This window comes from Episyrphus balteatus, chromosome 2 (assembly GCF_945859705.1).
Source record: "Episyrphus balteatus chromosome 2, idEpiBalt1.1, whole genome shotgun sequence".
Lineage (NCBI taxonomy): Eukaryota > Metazoa > Arthropoda > Insecta > Diptera > Syrphidae > Episyrphus > Episyrphus balteatus.
The window spans coordinates 91,608,423-91,625,793 of record NC_079135.1 but is presented as its reverse complement, the minus strand read 5'-3'; the positions used below and the strand labels follow the sequence as shown (position 1 = coordinate 91,625,793).

General features: G+C 31.8%; 1 protein-coding gene across 3 annotated transcripts in view; it reads right to left on the bottom strand.

Annotated features, from left to right (window-relative positions):
• The window catches only part of LOC129910575 (runt-related transcription factor 3), a 73,467-nt gene that overhangs the window by 34,661 nt on the left and 21,435 nt on the right, over positions 1–17,371 (bottom strand). For all 3 annotated transcript variants that reach the window (XM_055987999.1, XM_055988000.1, XM_055987998.1), the window contains exon 2: positions 4,028–4,688. In XM_055987999.1, the coding sequence (XP_055843974.1) occupies positions 4,028–4,547 (520 nt within the window). In that variant the 5' untranslated portion in view covers positions 4,548–4,688. The remainder of the gene's footprint in view (positions 1–4,027; positions 4,689–17,371) is intronic.

Here is a 17,371-nt window from a genome sequence, read left to right as displayed (position 1 = left end):
CCTACTTCAAAATTTTCCTATTTCTATTTACTTACTTCCTTCATTTTCTCACTTTTCCCTAAAAATAACGACTTTAAATAAAATAAAATGCACGCCTGTGTCGCTCTTGCTCTTCGAGTTCAACTTTCTTAAACTTTTAAACTTTTTACATTTTTGAAATTACGAAAAAAATTCAATATCCCGTTTTCGAAAATTTAATTTTTCAAACAAAAATATTCAAAATTTTTTTGAAAATCTAAAAATTATTTTTTTCAAAGTTTAGTTTTTGATTTATAGGTATATAAAAACTATAAAAATGCTTTGTTAAAAAAATTCTTTGAAATTAAGCAAATCTTTTTAAAGAGAAAATCGGGTTCCATGGGAATTACATAATTATACGAATAACGATTTTGAAAAAAATTTTTTTTTTTTCATGGTAATCCTTGCATAAAAAGTGATGCATAGTTGAATTTTTTGATCCAATTCGTAAAAACCGGTTTTTAGAAAATTAAACTGTTAAAAATTGGTATATTTGACGGAAACCTAGTGTTATTTTTGGTCCAAGTGAATTAATTCCAAAAACCTTCTGTACAAGTTCGAAAAACTACTATACCTATACCAATTTTGAAGAAGATCGGCCCATCTGTTTAGGCTGTAGCTCCTTATACGACCGATCATGAAAGAATGACAAAATGACAAACGGACGGATACACGGCTTTTCAAGATCCACTTATTCGAAAAAGCAACACACCTAGCCAAAAGACAAAGCTTCATCTGTACAAGACCAGCTCATTAGTTCCAATATCACTTATTGTTTTTGATATTGTGCATGATGACAAAAATCCGTTTGGGTAGAATCCTATCAAACTTGGTAGGTTTTGTTCTCTGGTAGGTATGTAAAGTTGGATTATTATTATTATTTGGTAGATTTTTTGATCAACTTTATGGAAACCATTTTTTAAACAAAAATTATTTCCAATTTCCTAAAAAAACATTTTATAATGTTTTTGAAGTGAAAACTTCTTTAGTATCGTAGTGATTTGAAACAAGATGAAACGAAAACGCGACACGACTTCAACTTGTTATAACTTTTTTATTTTAATAGATAGATGAATGAAATTTGTACTGTAGATAGGTAATTAAATAAGTTATAATTGTACAAAATTTCAATTAATTTCATATTCAAAATTCGGAGATAACGGTAAAAAGATGTTCTTTTCCAACACACGTTATATCTTTTGATCTAGTGCACATACAAATTTGGTTTAACTTTAATACGCATGCTGATAACATAACCCTTTATTTTACATATCACACATAACGTTACGTGCTCTACAAGTTACACAATCTTAAATTGAAAAAAATTTAAAAATACCTCAAAACACTTGTGGAGATCTGTTGGCGATGACCAGCTACCAGTGTAGGAAGTACCGTAATCTCAGTCTGGAAATTCGACATGGTTGACTTTAAAAAATTCTAACTTCTCTTGTAGACATCTTTGAAATAAGATTTATACATTATTATACAAGGTGAAACAATAAACTTTCACATGGTATAAAATTTTGTATAGGTCGTCAAACAAAAAAATTGATTTAATAGCATGAAAACATAAAAATAAATGTTTTTTTTGCTTTTTGATGGAAATTGATCGAGTTCAAAAAATTTGAGCTCTTTTTGTAGATGTCTCATAGACTTGATTGATATATATATTTTGAGCTAAGACAATAAGCTTTCAGATGATATAAAATTTATCTAGGTTGTCATATAAAAAACATGGATTTGAAGGTGATAGAATAAAAATAGGTAGATTTTTTTTATATTTTTTTTCCAAGAAAAATAATTTTTTAAGGTTTCACTTCTACCACGTGTGAATTGCACACATAATTTTTTTTTTTTTTTCTTATTATAAATTTGCAAAATTGAAAAATATTTTTTTTTTTTTTGAAAACGATAAGTATAAATATTTTTGAAATTTTGAATGATTATTTCTAAATGATGGCATTTTTTTTTTAATATGCTGGAAAATTGTATGATTTAAAAAAAAGGGCCTACAATTTTCAAAAAAAAATTAATTATTCATTCAAAAAATTAAATTGCATGGTTTGTTTTGAGCTATTGTGTTTTAATAATTTTAAAATTCAATTTTAAGTTTTTTGCATTTTTCTTACTGTATAGTAATTGTCATTAGCGGATATCGGTAACATAACCAGAGTAAAAATGGAATTCCGCAGCATCACGCACCACTGCACCACGTCCGCAGCACATTTTGACTGCCGCACTTACGCTGCACCACGTCCGCACTATGATCAAACATTTCTAAACCGCTTTCCGCACCGTTTCATTTTGAAAAAAATTATAAATTATGAAAAAAGTTCGCTGTACCACCGCCGCACCACGACTGCACCACGTCCGCACCATTTCATTTTGTATGAAAAAAAATCGATTCTCGTACTTAAAAAAAATGTTTAAGTCGTCTTTAAAGTTATTTTGACATACCTAAGTAACAAATTGCCAGTTCTTACAAACATGACTTTGTGGTCGAGTGGTTAAAGCGCGTTGGACTTCTAACTGAAAGTGCTGTGGATACTCGGGTTCGAATCTCCTTCTCGTCGGTAGTTTTTTTTTTTTAATTTTCAATAATCCAAAATTATGTATCATGGTGTATGTATCGGTGGTGCTCCGAAATTTTCCGCCAAATGGCGTTGGTGCAGCTGTAGCGCAGCGGTCAAGATTTTTATTTCTTTCAAAATTCTATTTCTATTTTGACTCGGGAATACATAAAGTTATGCATATATTTAAAATAAAAACGAACTTCCGATACATTTCAAACATAACATTATTTTTGGACCAAAGATAACCATATACCAATTTTTTAAACGTTTAATTTTCTCCTATTATTTTATATTTTATATTCACTTCCCCCATTTGTAACAAACCTAATAACACTAAAGCAAATATTCGTAATCATTTACAAACAAATCTCCTCTTCAATATTAATTTAAATGTACCATATATTTTATCAACTTTTTAAAAACCTCTCTTTCATTTAAAACATAACTTTTTCATAATAATTTTTGATACACCAGCAACCGCATTTTCCTCAACTTAATAACCAACATAATCAAAAACAACACAGTCACAAGTCTCTTGACTTCAAAAAATAAGCCCTCAGGTCTTTTTTTTTTTTTTTTTTTGAGACAAAAAAAAAAAAGTTCAAAAGTCCAATTTTTCATAAAACCATCCACATCCGGAAAGTATAGACAAATGATCTCATCTCATAATCCCCGGACAAATTTACTAAATCATCACTGAGTAGCTTACTAAATGGCAGTCAACAAAAATTTGGGGTACACCAACACAATTCAGTTTATCCTCATAAATCTTTTTTCAAATAACCTTTCTTGGAGCGTGTCCTTAAAAAACGTGTTATTCCTATCGCTCATCCTGTTGCTTTGTGAAAAAGTCCTTACACCTTCGATATGGATACTTTTTTCTTTTAAATAAAGAAAACATCCAAAGAAAACAAAACTTCACCCCTCTTTTTTCGGGTAAAAATAAAAAAGGGAATTCCTTCTTCTTCTTCAAAGCCTACCTCAATTTTTATTTTTTTGTTCTTCGCACCCCAAAAAACACGAATACAAGAACACGCAAAAGGGACTAAACTTTTCTTAAGGATTTTTTTTTTTTTTGTATTTGTGCTGATTTGCCGTGGGAAAGATAAATCTGTTTCCGTAAAAAGTTTCTTGACTACAGGATAAGAGAATCAATGCCTTCCGTCGTAGTAGTCGTATATTTACTTGAGGGGGGATTTCGTTTTTTTGCCTTTTTTTTCGTCCTAGTCATGAAGGACTTGCATTCAATATGTATTTGGGGATTTATTGGTAAATTGGGCGGTGGAAAAGTTTATTTCCGGTAAATTGATTACAAAGTTTGTTAAATCGAACAACCAAAGTGGTTAATTGTGTTCGGTGGTTTTTTTCGATTATTTTTGTTTGATAGAAAAAGGAGAATGGGGAATCATTAATTTTTAAAATAGACAAAAACTTACCTCGACCACTTCTCCCAACAAATCGCAGATCATTGAATTTCGCCACTTGGTTCTTCATCACGGCCGTACAATTTCTCAATTCAGCACAATAATTCTCATCGTTACCCGCTCGCACTGTTACCATTGTCCCATCACCAATATCGCCCAACGAAACAACTTTAAATGCAACCGGCAGAGTTTTGTTCGATCGCCAATGGGGCGGCAGCACTGTACACACCAAAAGCGGACTTCCGGTTCGGATCAATTCACCCGGATGTTCTGTTAGAAAATCACCTAACGTCCTTTCCGCCAAAATGTCAGATGTCATTTTGGTGTATGCCTCATTGAGCAGCTGCGCTGCTGTGGGCGGCGTATTTTCAGTGTTGCCATTGGTGCCATTTGTAGAACTGTTATTGTTATTCGTACCAGTTCCACTGGTAGAATTTGTTGTATTGCTGGTATTATTGCCAGTTGTTGCATTGTTGGAGCTGTTGTTTGTTGAGTTGGTATTTGTGACGTTTGGTGTCGTCGTTAGATGCATTTTCGCCAGTTTAACGGTTTTTTGTTTAAATTCAGTTTCAACGTGAAAAATTATGTAGGTATTCTTATTTTGTTCTTTGTTGTGATTTTGTTTTAGGTTAATGTTGGGGTATTCAGTAGGCAATCATGTCTCTAAATTGTTCTGAAAGAAAAGAAGTATTTTTTTTTTAAGATAATTGTTCTTACTAAGGTAATTTAGGTATTAATGTTTTAATAAAGTAAAATGCAGCCTTAAACGCAAAAATAAATTGAAGTGAACACGAACGAAAAAAAAAATGGCCAATATTTACCTACACACTTTCTTTCTCGAATGGTAAAAGTAGCTCTAGTTTTAGTTTTTATACAATATTTAAAACATGATTTTTTAAAGTTACTCATTTGAAATGTACCTAATAATACAGTAAAATAAGGAGAAAAAAGGGGTAAATCTCGGAATGAATGTTAGTAGAAATTTTTTTTGCTCAATATCTTCCTTTTTCCATTCTATAACATATCTCAAAAGTATAGAAAAATCTTATGTCCGCTTGTCGCGATTTCAAGGTCAAATCGCGAAATGGAGACTTTCAAAATTAGCAAAAATAGGCTATGGTATTATATACACATATGATACATGATTTCAAGGTATTTTTTAATGCTGATTCCAAAAAATCTAAAATTAAGACAATCTGACGTCCTAATTTTCTTGGTTTGAAAATAAGGTGCAGATTTTAAAAAATTGGAAAACTACACTTCAGATATTTGTGTCAGATCAACATGAATAAGGTGCATTACTTTTCAGGGATGGTCAGGTTGACTTGTTTGTGAGTTTTGTTGGAATTAGTGTTAAAAAATACCTTTAAATCATGTCGCATATGTTGGTATACATATAAAAATTTAAACTTTTCTTATTAATTTTTTAAAATCTGCACCTTATTTTCAAACCAAGAAAATTAGGACTTGCGGACATGAGATTTTTTTAGATTTTTGAGGGTAGTTAAAGAATATCCAAACAAAGATTAAAATGAAAAAATTAGCCTATTTGCACTTATTCCTAAGATAAACAAGAATCTTCTTTAGTGCATATCCTAAAATTTGCCCCTCCATCAAAAAATACCATTATTTCGTAGGTATATATATTTTTTGTAAGGGATTGTTTTGATTTTTAATAATGATGGATTCTAAAATCTTCATGCAAAATTTGGTCCATCTACCATAACTTTTAAGGGTTTTTCGGCAGTAAGTTTGCAACTGTTATAATAATATGAGTTGACAGATGAAAAACAGGTATAACTTTTTTTAGAGACGTCAGATTGTCTTGATTTTAGATTTTTTGGAATTAGCATTAAAAAATACCTTGAAATCATGTATCATATGTGTGTATACTACCGTAGCCTATTTTTGCTAATTTGGAAAATCTCCATTTCGCGATATGACCTTGAAATCGCGACAAGCGGATATGAGATTTTTCTAGACTTTTGAGATATGTAAAAGAATGGCAAAAGGAAGATATTGAGCAAAAAAAATTTCTACTAACATTCATTCCGAGGTTAAACCCTTATTTAACTGGATTATAAAAAAAAAATAAAATTTGTTTTTTAATTAGGTACTTGACTTGAATACTATTTCAAATGATTTTGATCCCAAAAAGAAGTAGGCGATTTTTGTTCTTATACAAGATGAAATAAATTTTAAAAATCTTCAGAGTGGTTTTTTTAAATATTTTTTTCAAAAAAAAAAAAACCGGTAGGCAAATTCCAAGAAAATATTAATCATAACTTAAAAACGAAATTTAAAAAAAAAATCATCACATCTTTTTCAAAAAAAATTATTTTTTAAAATAAAAATTAAGTTTTTTTTATCACCAATTAGTACAGTTAATATCGTTCCACAAAATTACTGTTTTTTTACTTACTTTCCCGTACTAAAAATATAGTTTTCAGATCAATAACTTTCGACTCATACATCGCATGACTTTCAAAAAAATACCAAATTATCGGAAATTTAATGGTTCATAACTTGTACGGTTCAAAAACTATGTAACTATTACCGGGAATGATAAAAACTTCAAAAAAAAAATTGAAAAAAAAAATAACCTTAAAAAAAAAATTGCCCACCCAGAAAAATATAACTTTGGGCTGATAACCATTTCCAAGACCAATAGTTTCGGAGATATAGAGAGATTCGCGTTCTCCAAAATGGCGGATTTTGCCAGGGGGGTCTAAAACCAGGACTTGAGCTTTTCTACCATACATCTAATATCGGGGATGAGCTATAAATTTATCGTGTTTCAAACATTGGCGTATTGAGTTATGATAATTCCTGCTAAATTCCTTGATTGCTGTGCCATTGTTTGTAACATAGTTTTTTTGGGAGGGTCTGCTAAATGGATCTCTGGATATCGCTGAAAAACTACCGATAGGGTGCAGGTTGGATAGGTGATGAAGTTTTCTGCAAAAAAAAATCTAACATTGATTTGTTGTTGTTATCTGATTCCCTTTCCCGGTATTGAAGACCTCTTCCACATTCTATTGTATTGCACTTTGGATATGGATGTTGTTTTTCTTGGTGATGGAGCTTTGAACCATTGGGTTCACATACTTCCCTTCTTTTCGAAAATTGCATTTCCTCTTCTCACGAAAAACACAAATAAATTTGAGTAATTATTATAAGCCGCTTACAAAATATCATATTCATGTTCAACATAATAAAAAACTTGTTGACAAATTTCAATAAAATCAAATAACTTCTCTGCTAACCAAAAATGATATAAAATTAAAATTTATTCGCTGCCATAGTAAAACAAAAACCAGAAAAATAAAACAAAACATAACCAAAAACCCAACTTCACTTTTTCGAAACACTTGAAAATCAAGTGCGCTGTTCCACATATAACAGTTGAGCGGCATCATCCACTTAACACGCTTTTACTCACATCGTCAATGTGCGTTTTTTTTTTTGCATCTTTTTCTGGTCAGAGTTCAGAGATCACTCCGATATTATCATAGTCCGCCGATGATTCTGTATATACCTACCAGCCCAGCCATCAACCATCACCAAAATGTCGGTCTTTTCGTTCACCGCACTTGAACGTTGTCGAAATGCAAATAAAGCGACATGGACATTGGAATATAAGTGAAAAGAGCCGAACAAAACACAAAAAAAAGGAGAAAAAATACAAAAACGCATATATCGGGTAACCGCGCCTGAAATACAGTCCCGAGTTGAGTTTCTCTTTCTCTCTATCTGCCACCACCGCCATTGACACCGCGCATCAAACCGCCAAGTTCAAGCATCAGGCATCACAATTCACATCATATAGTCGCCACTGCCGCCGCCATAGGCATACGATGCGGAGTCAATTTCAATTCTGACAACGTCCGACAAAAAGAAAATATCCACAAAGCTTTCAATATTTTTCTTTTATTTTCCTGAAAGCCGTGGAAATGAACGAAAAAAAGAAATAAACTTCCATTTTTTTTTTTTTATTTTTGTTCTGACCATATAACGGTTCTCCCTTTCAAATTAATAGCGTTATGTGGGTTTATGGCGAAACGCACGCGGGTAAATCCACAAATTGGGTGTCATCATCCCCTTAAGTCGACAATGTCGGTCGTCAGCGGCGTCACCAGTGAGCCAAATTGTTCAGTGATTTCGCGGGCAGCACAGTAGCACCAGAGTTCATAGTTTATACGGCGACAAGCAGATAGCACCACTAGATACGTTTTGGGCTTGATGTCAATTATTTCAGTGGTAAGAGTGAGAGAGAGAGAGGGGAAAAGGACGAATCGTCCTTTTGATATTTCTTGTTTCTTTTTTTTTTGCAATTTTCTGAAGCTGTTGCTGCGATGCTGGCTGATGGCTTCGGTGGACAATATGCGTGTTTAACGACTTCCAATGGGGTGTCAGATTGTGGACACCCGATCTGGCTATGATTTTTTGTGGACCTTTGTTCTCTGGTTTTTTCTTTTTATTTTTATTTTGAGCCACATTTTTGTCTATATTCCTTTTTTTTTTATATTTTTTTGTCAGAAAATGGAGGCTTTCACCGGAACACATATTTTAACAACGTGTGTACGAGTTTGCCTGATGTCGGATACAATGGTTTATGTATAAAAAAGGTATAGTTGGGGACATGTTTGCTAGGATCAAGATTGGTGTTGGTTATGAACCAAAAAAAAAAAAAATAAAAAAAAAGAACAACTTCCAGGGTCAAGGTTTAATGGTTGACTCTCTCCGACAATGGGTACGCCGCATAACATTCCGCAGGATATTAACTCCATTCCATGCCAAGATAACTCTGATGGAGTCTCGTTTTTTTTTTTTTTTTTAGGTTCGTTCATTTTCCTTAACGAATTTTTTGTTGGAAATTCTTTTCAGTGCTTGTTTTGAATTTTTTTGTCTTCTTTCGTTTCGATTATGCGGGTTAAGCTTAGTTATGCTTCTGGTTGATTGCGTTTTTGGGTATTTTTCGGTGGTGAATTATTAGGAAAGAGTTGAAGTGGATGTGGAGTTGTGTTGTTTTTTTTTCCAGCTCAATGAACGATGATGGTAAAAGTTTTGTATTTTATGTCCGCAATCAGATTTGGAATTTGCTTTGATGATTACAAATTTGTATATGAGAGAAATTTGGTATTCTTTTTGGGATGTAACAGACGATGTTGCTGATATGCATTAAGTTATGGAATTTTTTCATTTTTTGTAACAAATCAGTTGTATGAAATTTAAGAGATTTATGTTATTATTACATGAACGCTATTGAAAAAAGAAGCTATGAACTTTCCTTGATAAACTTAATAAGTATTTTGGAAAGGGTTTAATTCCAATAAAGCATATTAGAGGAAGGTTGTTTGCCAATAATTTCTTTGTTATTTTGGGGATTCTTAAACTTTCAAAACGCCAACATTTTTGCATAAGTCAAAGGCTTGAATGTTTTTTTTTTTTTAAATCGATATTTTAACAAATGTAATTAAATTAATACAAATTGACTGAGACATGCTAATAAAATAATAAAAATTTAATTTTTTTTCAAGAAAATTAACACTTTAAAGTGTATACCTACCTACTAGACAAAAGTTTCTACAGAAGAAGATTCTTCACTAAATTTGAAAACACCGTTTTGAAAAAATGCTATTAATGTTTTTGGAACCATTTAAACTAAGTTAAGACGTCTTTACAAGTACACTAATTTTTTTGAAAACATTTTGCCAAATCAATGTGAAATAAACATAAATATTCTTAAATTTTGTCTACCTCCTCTAAGTTGAACTCTCACGGGACTCGAAAATCGGTTCGAGTTAGAGTGAAATTCGAGTTAGAGGGATTTATATAATATTTTTTCTTCAAAATTGTTCATTAAAAATGGTGAAAAAGTTCGACTTAGAGGAAGTCGACTGTATTTAATTCAAAAAATGAAAAAATTAAACAAAATTTAATTTTAAGTGGAAATCAAAAATTTATTTGTATTTTAGTTTAAAATCAATTTAATTGAATGTAGCGTTTTTAAAAAAATAGTCCTCAAACTCAGAGTAAAAAAAAAATACTTAAAAAAATTTCACTGTTTATACTTTTAAGATTGAGTAAAACAGAATTTTTGGATTGAAATATTTGATTTTATTTTGAATAAAAACTTATAATAATAATGACGAAAAACTTTAACAATTATGAAAAAAAATCATGTAAATCATTAAAATTAACTGTTTTAAATTAAGAGACAAGAATAAATTACTAGCTTTTCAAAAAATCGTATCTTGGTATTGTAGTATTTATTGTCGTTGAGTTCGACTTCTCGATTTCTATCGACCGATTGAGGATTGAATTTGAATCTAAAAATAAGGTCCCGAAGATAGGAATAATTGTATCAACCGATTTCAACGAAAATTGAATCAACATAGACATAAATCTTTATACTTAATAAAATTTTCAAAAAAAAAATATTTTTGATTTTTAAAAAAGTTTTTAAAATATTGATAAATACTTTTCAAAATGTGTTATTTGATGTTTTTAAAACAGTTTTTAAAATATTGATAAATACTTTTCAAAATGTGTTATTTGATGTTACACTTGTTATTTCGAAAATTTTTAATTTTTATGAAATTATTTTGGTTGAAACGATTTTTAAGAAAAATTTCTAAAATTTTTTATTTGTATATGAAAAATCAATTTTTCTTTTTAATTTTAAAACTGATTTTAAGTGTGTTTTAGATTTTTTGTAACAAATTTTAAGTTTAATTTTTATTTTTAAAATTTATTCATTCTTGTAATTTTTTCGAAAAGCAGAATCACTTAAATAGTACAGGTAAAATAAGCATTTAAAAAATAAAAAATTGTTGCACTCATGAAACTTGGCAAAAAGTTTGCTTTTGGGATAAGAACTAAAAAAAGTTGTTTGGAAGGGTGTTTTTTTTCGAAGAGACAGTCAAATCTGTAATTGGTCCTAAAAACCCATTAATTCATTTTATTTTTGGTTTTGATGACAAATTAAACGTTTATACTTAAGTTCTTAGACCGCGAAAAAACATCCTTCCACCCAACTTTTATTTATAGACTCTTTTTTATCCTCTTGGTTCTCATCCCAAAAGCAAACTTTTTGTCAAGTTTTTACTAAAAAATAAAAATAAAATGCAGGAACAAAATTAAAACAAATCATTTTCTTGGCCAGCTATTCAACTGATATCGTCGGCACAAAGCCAACACCGCAAATCTGAATTTTTGGACATGTTCACTTTAATGAGCCCAGTTAACTTGTTATCGGTCCTTCTATTCACTGCGTCAACTCGAATCCTCAATCTGTTGCCTAGCTTCCATTAATTTTCATGAGTTTCCAAAACTTTGAAGCCGTTTTCTACAAAACTACAATTTTGCAGATTCGTGGTTTTGGCTTTGTGATAAGTGAATTTCTTTCTATAAGACTAAATATTGTCATATGTAAATGCATTTCCTATTAACTTCAAAGTCTTAAAGTTGAAAATTCACTTTCATCTTTGACATTCACTACCTCGCATTGAAATGTTACAAATTACTTCACTCCTACCACCTTTTCAATTTATCTAGTAGCTTTTCATTTGGGCAACACTTCTTCATTGAAAAACGCAACAAAATTGATAAATGCAATGTATTGGGCCAAATATTATTGCATTTGATTCGGGATCGCATCAAGCATCCAGAAATTCGAAAGGCTTCGTCGTCGTCGGTTAGTCGGTGCGGGCAACTTCCGAAACAAGTGACAATCAAACCTCAAAAACCAAAGTCTAGATGCTTTTGGTATCCGTTTTGGTTAGCGAGTGCATTAAACACGATCATCACAGCATCGACGACGTCGTCATCACCTTTAACCCATTCTTACCATCGAAAATATAGCCTAGAGTCATATTGTGCTTCGTCATTGTCACCCGCCATCACAGACCGCCCACCCTCCACTTCCAGAAAACCAATGCCTTCATATAAAGCAAAAACTCAAACCCAGAGATGAACTGTGCGTTCTACCTCAAAAGTGCATTGTTCGCAGCAGTGTAATAGCTTGTGTGGAGACCTCACACAAAGAGTCCAAAGCCCCCCTCACACTTCCCGAAAAACGATGCATCGACGTCGACTTGGGTCGTCCAAAATGCGTTCGCTTTTACACTGGCGTGCGACACTGTGGTCACTGCGGATGGCAATATTCTGGTTCCGCACACATCCAGCCCAGGAGAGGAACTTGGAACTCTGCACTTATAAGTGTACCTCACGGATGCTGCGGTAAGTCCTGTTGTGTGTGATGCCTTTCCTGTTTCCCGTTCCTGTGTTATCGTTTTTGTTCCTGTTCTGTTTTTCTCTCTGGACTCCTGAGTATGTCGCCCCAGCATGTGCAAAATGAGAGCTTATGAATGCGTAAAGTTGTCACACCCTTAGATATAGTGCAACTTAGAAGGACCAAAATGTACAAGTGCATCCTTGCATTGAATGCATATTCTCGGTCTTTTGCAAATCGTCCTTTTATACCATCCCCATCGATGATGATGATGATGATGCTCAAAGTATGTTAAGAGGGCACACAGGAAGGTGTACTCCGCCTAGACCGAAATCGACTCTAGCCGAAAAGTGATGATGACTGCATCAAGGCGCGAAAACCTCTTTCGGTGTATCGGTCGGTCGGTCGGTCGGTTGGTTGGTTGGTCTCGGTGTGAGATCTTCTCCCCAATAATTACTTCTTCTTCTCTCAGTTGATGGTAGAGGAGGTACATATATATCAAACTATAGGGAGAAAGCTCTGTCATGTCCAGAGATCCTTTTTGGCCCAGGGAGAGGATATTGGTATGAGAAATTTCATTAAGGCCAAGTGCCGGTTGACAAACTTTCGTCACTCAAACCACACTCCGACTCCGGGCAAACTGCAATCTATGTGTCGTCTCCATCTCTTCTCTTCGTATTGTAGACTTGGTGACATCGTGTCATAACAATGTTGACTGGAAGTCATTTAATTTGTTAAACTGCAGATTTGCTCCCCATGATGTCCTTGTGATGCTTATATTTCTATGCAACCATTAAGAGAGTGTGTGTGTGTGGTCTTTCGAATTCATATTTTCTTCACAATGCATTCTCCATATTCTCATTCTATGCGCTGCGTCCAAGTATTTGAGTCTCGCCAGATGTGTTGTATATTATGATGCGATTGATCAACCGGCGGCGGTAGCGGGCCTGCCGCACTTTTTATGACCTCGCGTATTGTGCGCCCTAATGAGTGTGTAATAAACGTCAATAAATCGACGACGACGGCGAAGACTACGACGATGCATAGGGATGAGTGGACGACTATGATGATGATGACATTCAGGATAGGCATGATGGTGATGATGATGATGATGATGATGATGATGATAGGGAGAAGAGAGAGCAATGCACAAGTGTGGCACCGACATCGACCGATTTGGTTTTTTTTTTGTATTAAATTTTGGCGCTGCATGTGGGTGGCTTCATCTGATATTTTGTTGAGACACCGACATGGCCGCCATTTAACTATACCTATATATGCGCAGTGCGGACCACCCCTAATGTTTATTTCTATAAGCTATATGGGTGTGCTCACAATTTTATTATAAACAAAATAAAATATAAAAATTTTAGTTTATTTTTGGAACGAATTATACAGTTGAAATTATAATGTTTTTTTGATTTCGTTTGTTTTCATTGAAACAAGTGCATGTCAGATTAAAAGGAGCTATTAAAAAAAAAAAGAAAGAAAATTTTGTATGGGTAGTTTTTATTTTAGAATTGTTTTGACGATTGAGAGAATTGTTTGGTAAACAAGTTGCAAATTTTTTGAATAGGGTACATATTCCTATGCATTTAAATTTGTTGATAATAAAAAAAATTATGTTTTTTGATTTATTGGTTGAAAGCTGTAATTTTGTTGCAAAAAGATTTATTTAAATCAAATTCAATTTTCTTTTTCGAGAAAGGTATTTATATTGAGTATGAAATTTTTGAAGAATCATCTTTAACGTTTTTGTTTCATTTTACAGGCTAAACTAGTTTTCTATCTAGATTCTCAATGCTATTTAAGAAAAGTTCAAGACAGAAAGCTAGGTTAGTCACTTTTTCGTATTTTTAATAACATCATGGTAAGACAATAAAATAATATTTGCCCAAGCAGTTCATAATAAAATAAAATGCACTACTGGGTCGCACGAACTTGCTCTTAGAGTTAAAGTTGCTTAAATTTTTAAGACTTTTTATATAGAAATTTGGAAAAAAAAATAAAATTCGTTCTAAAAAAAATAAAATAAAATATGAAATTAAATTGCCCTCCAAAACAAGTACCTATGCAGTTTTGATTGACATATTAAGATGCATTTTTAGAAAAAAAATTTTCAAAATCGTTAGAGCCGTTTTTTAAAAAACTAATTTTTTATAAATAATTTTTTGGAGAAAAAGTTTTAAAATTAAATTGGTATGCAATTTTGTAGAAATCACTAATCAACATCTAAAAACAAAATTTCAAAAAAATTCAATGTCCCGTTTTCGATAATTTGATTTTTCAAAAAAAAAATTTAAAAATTTTTTTAAAAATCAAAAACATATTTTTTTAAATTTTATTTTTGGTTTATATTTAAATTGTATAAATGCTTCTTCACATAAAGTTTCGTTGAACTCGAATAAGCAGTTTCGGAGATAATCAGTTTTGAAAAAAAAAAACGGTTTTATGGCAGGTATCGTTAATAATGTTTTTCCAAAAAATAATTTTTCATTTGAAGATAGACCTTAGCTTAAAACTTACATTTGAATTTTTTAAACAAAATCGTTAGAGCCGTTTTCGAGATATTTCAATTTTACTAAAATCGGTATATAACAAGTACCGTTATTTTTGGTCCAAAAATATTAATTCCAAAAACTCTTCTGGAGGGTCTCCGAAAAATGCTACAAACCTGCCAAGTTTGAAGTCAATCGGTCCATCCGTTTAGGCTGTAGCTCCTTATACAGACAGACAGACGGACTTCCGGGACCCACTTTTTTAGCATTCTTTACCATCGTAATGTCATGGAAAAATGTTATCTCAACTTTTACTTTTACGAATGCATAACTTGATATATAGTACCTACATATATCGCAAGTAAAATTAGTTTGAAATTTTTTTTTTCAAATTTTGTTTTTCAAAATTCAGATTTTGAAAATTAATTTTTCAAAAACTGTTACATAAAATGGCTTTGTTTGAAAATTTTCAATTTAAAAGCATTTACAATTTTTTTGTGGGACATACGGTTCGCAAGATATCGGTAAAAAACTGTTTTCATCACATTTTCCAAGATGGCGGCCAAATGGGGGGGGGCTTTCAACCATGAAAACTAGATTGTATACTTACATTAACCTCCTCTACACATCAAAACAAAAAAATCTTGTCCTACCCAAAATGCAAGGTTAATATAATATTTCAATGGACTAAATATTTAGATACTTAAACATTTCTAATTTTCCTTGTCAATGAACCAACTCGTATATCTGACTTTCTCAAACATATCAGCTAATCAAGACATCCACATCCCTAAGAAAACCAATCGTCCCGTAGTTAATAGAGGAGGTTCTTTTTTTTTTTTAAATTAATTTTTTGATTTTTTGAGGAAAACAAAACGGTTGTAATGTTGCAAGGCTTTTGGATAAGGATAAGCTCAACTCCAACGCCAACGAAGATTGTTCGGAACCAAAAAGACAATTCTGCAAGCAAACTAGGACAGCCCCTGCAATTTCTTTAAACATCACCACGATGACCGACAAAACTGTCCAAGTTAGCTATTAACCCTCTGTCGGCACACGGGTGCGAATTTGGCAAGACAAAAATTAAAAGTGGTCACAAAAAAGTGTCTTTATAAGGGTGAAAATACATTTTTTTGAATTGTGAATACAATATTCGAATTCCTCGGAATATTCTACATCAATTTCATATATGATTCTCTGTAAAATAGTGAGACCGAAAAAAGTTCTAGCGACATGAAAAAGTATAAACCAAATTCGCAAAAAAGAGATGTGCCTACAGAGGGTTAATATTTCCTTCCTTACCAGGTGTTTTTTTGCCTGCTGGCTGATTGGATGTTCATAAATGTCCCTTTCCTGAAAGATCGATGAAATACTAAAAATATACTTTTCCATGGACCATGGAACTTTTGTAAGGCATTTTTAACATAGTAAAATGGAGTATATTTTTTTCCTGTATTTGTCAAAATTTGCGAATAAAGACAAAACGTTTTTTCATCAATTACTTAGTATAGAAAGAAGATCAAATGTTGCTGAGATTATTTTACATTTAAAATTGTATTTCAAATTTTCAAATACATATAAATGAACTTACAAAAATGTAATGCTTTTGCGATTTATTTTTTTTCGGTGAGTGATAGATATAATAAAATTTTGAGGCACAACTTTAACTTTCTATAAAATAAGATCAGCTTCAAGTTTGTACAACATTTTCCCAGCAGCAATGCTACTTTAAGTCAATATTTGAATATCAATCCCTTTTTCCATTGCGGTATAAAAAAACTGACTTCTGAAATTTTTTTCCGAACTTTATTTGTGCCCTTGATTATGAAAGTGGACTAAGTCACGTCCCTTACTTTGGCGACATTTTGTGGTGGAATCAAAAAAAATTATCTCATTAATTGTAGCTAATTAATTGCTAATTTGTTGCGCAAAACAAAAATTTGTAGCTCGCATAGTTTTTGAATTATTGAATTTTCCGCTAAAATAAGACTGAAGTTAGCGGACAAAATCTGAAATGATTGAAACTAATGAGTTTAGTTGACCTCCAAATTTGTAAGTTTTTAAATGCTTTTTAATTGCATACCTAAACTTGGTTTTTCCAACTTAAACAGTTTTTTTGTTATTCAAAATTCCGCTAAAATAAGACTGAAGTTAGCGGACGAAAGTAGGAAAATCAATATTTTTTTGATGTCCAAAATTATAGCTAATTAAATGCTAATTTGTTGCGCAAAAATTAATTTTGTAGCTCCACCCAGTCATTTTTTATTTCAACTTAAAGTTTCAGAATTGCATTTCCGGTTTGATGGCCAGTGGAGACTTTTTAAAAAATCACTTTTTTAAGTTTTTTCTTTTTCCATTAATTGTAGCTTTTGAATACATTATTTTTGATATAAACGCCAATTTTGTAGCTCAAACCGTTTTTGAAATATTCAAGATTTTGTTTTAAAAAGATAGCTCAAAAGTAACCTTTCAAAATCCAAAAAATTGCGAAATTCAAAAATTTTGACCGTTACATATGAAATTGAGTCTTATTTTAGCGGAATATTGAATAAAAAAAAAACTAATCGAGCTACAAAATCGAGGTTTTTGGATTTCGTCTTAGTGCAAAAAAAAAAAAAAATT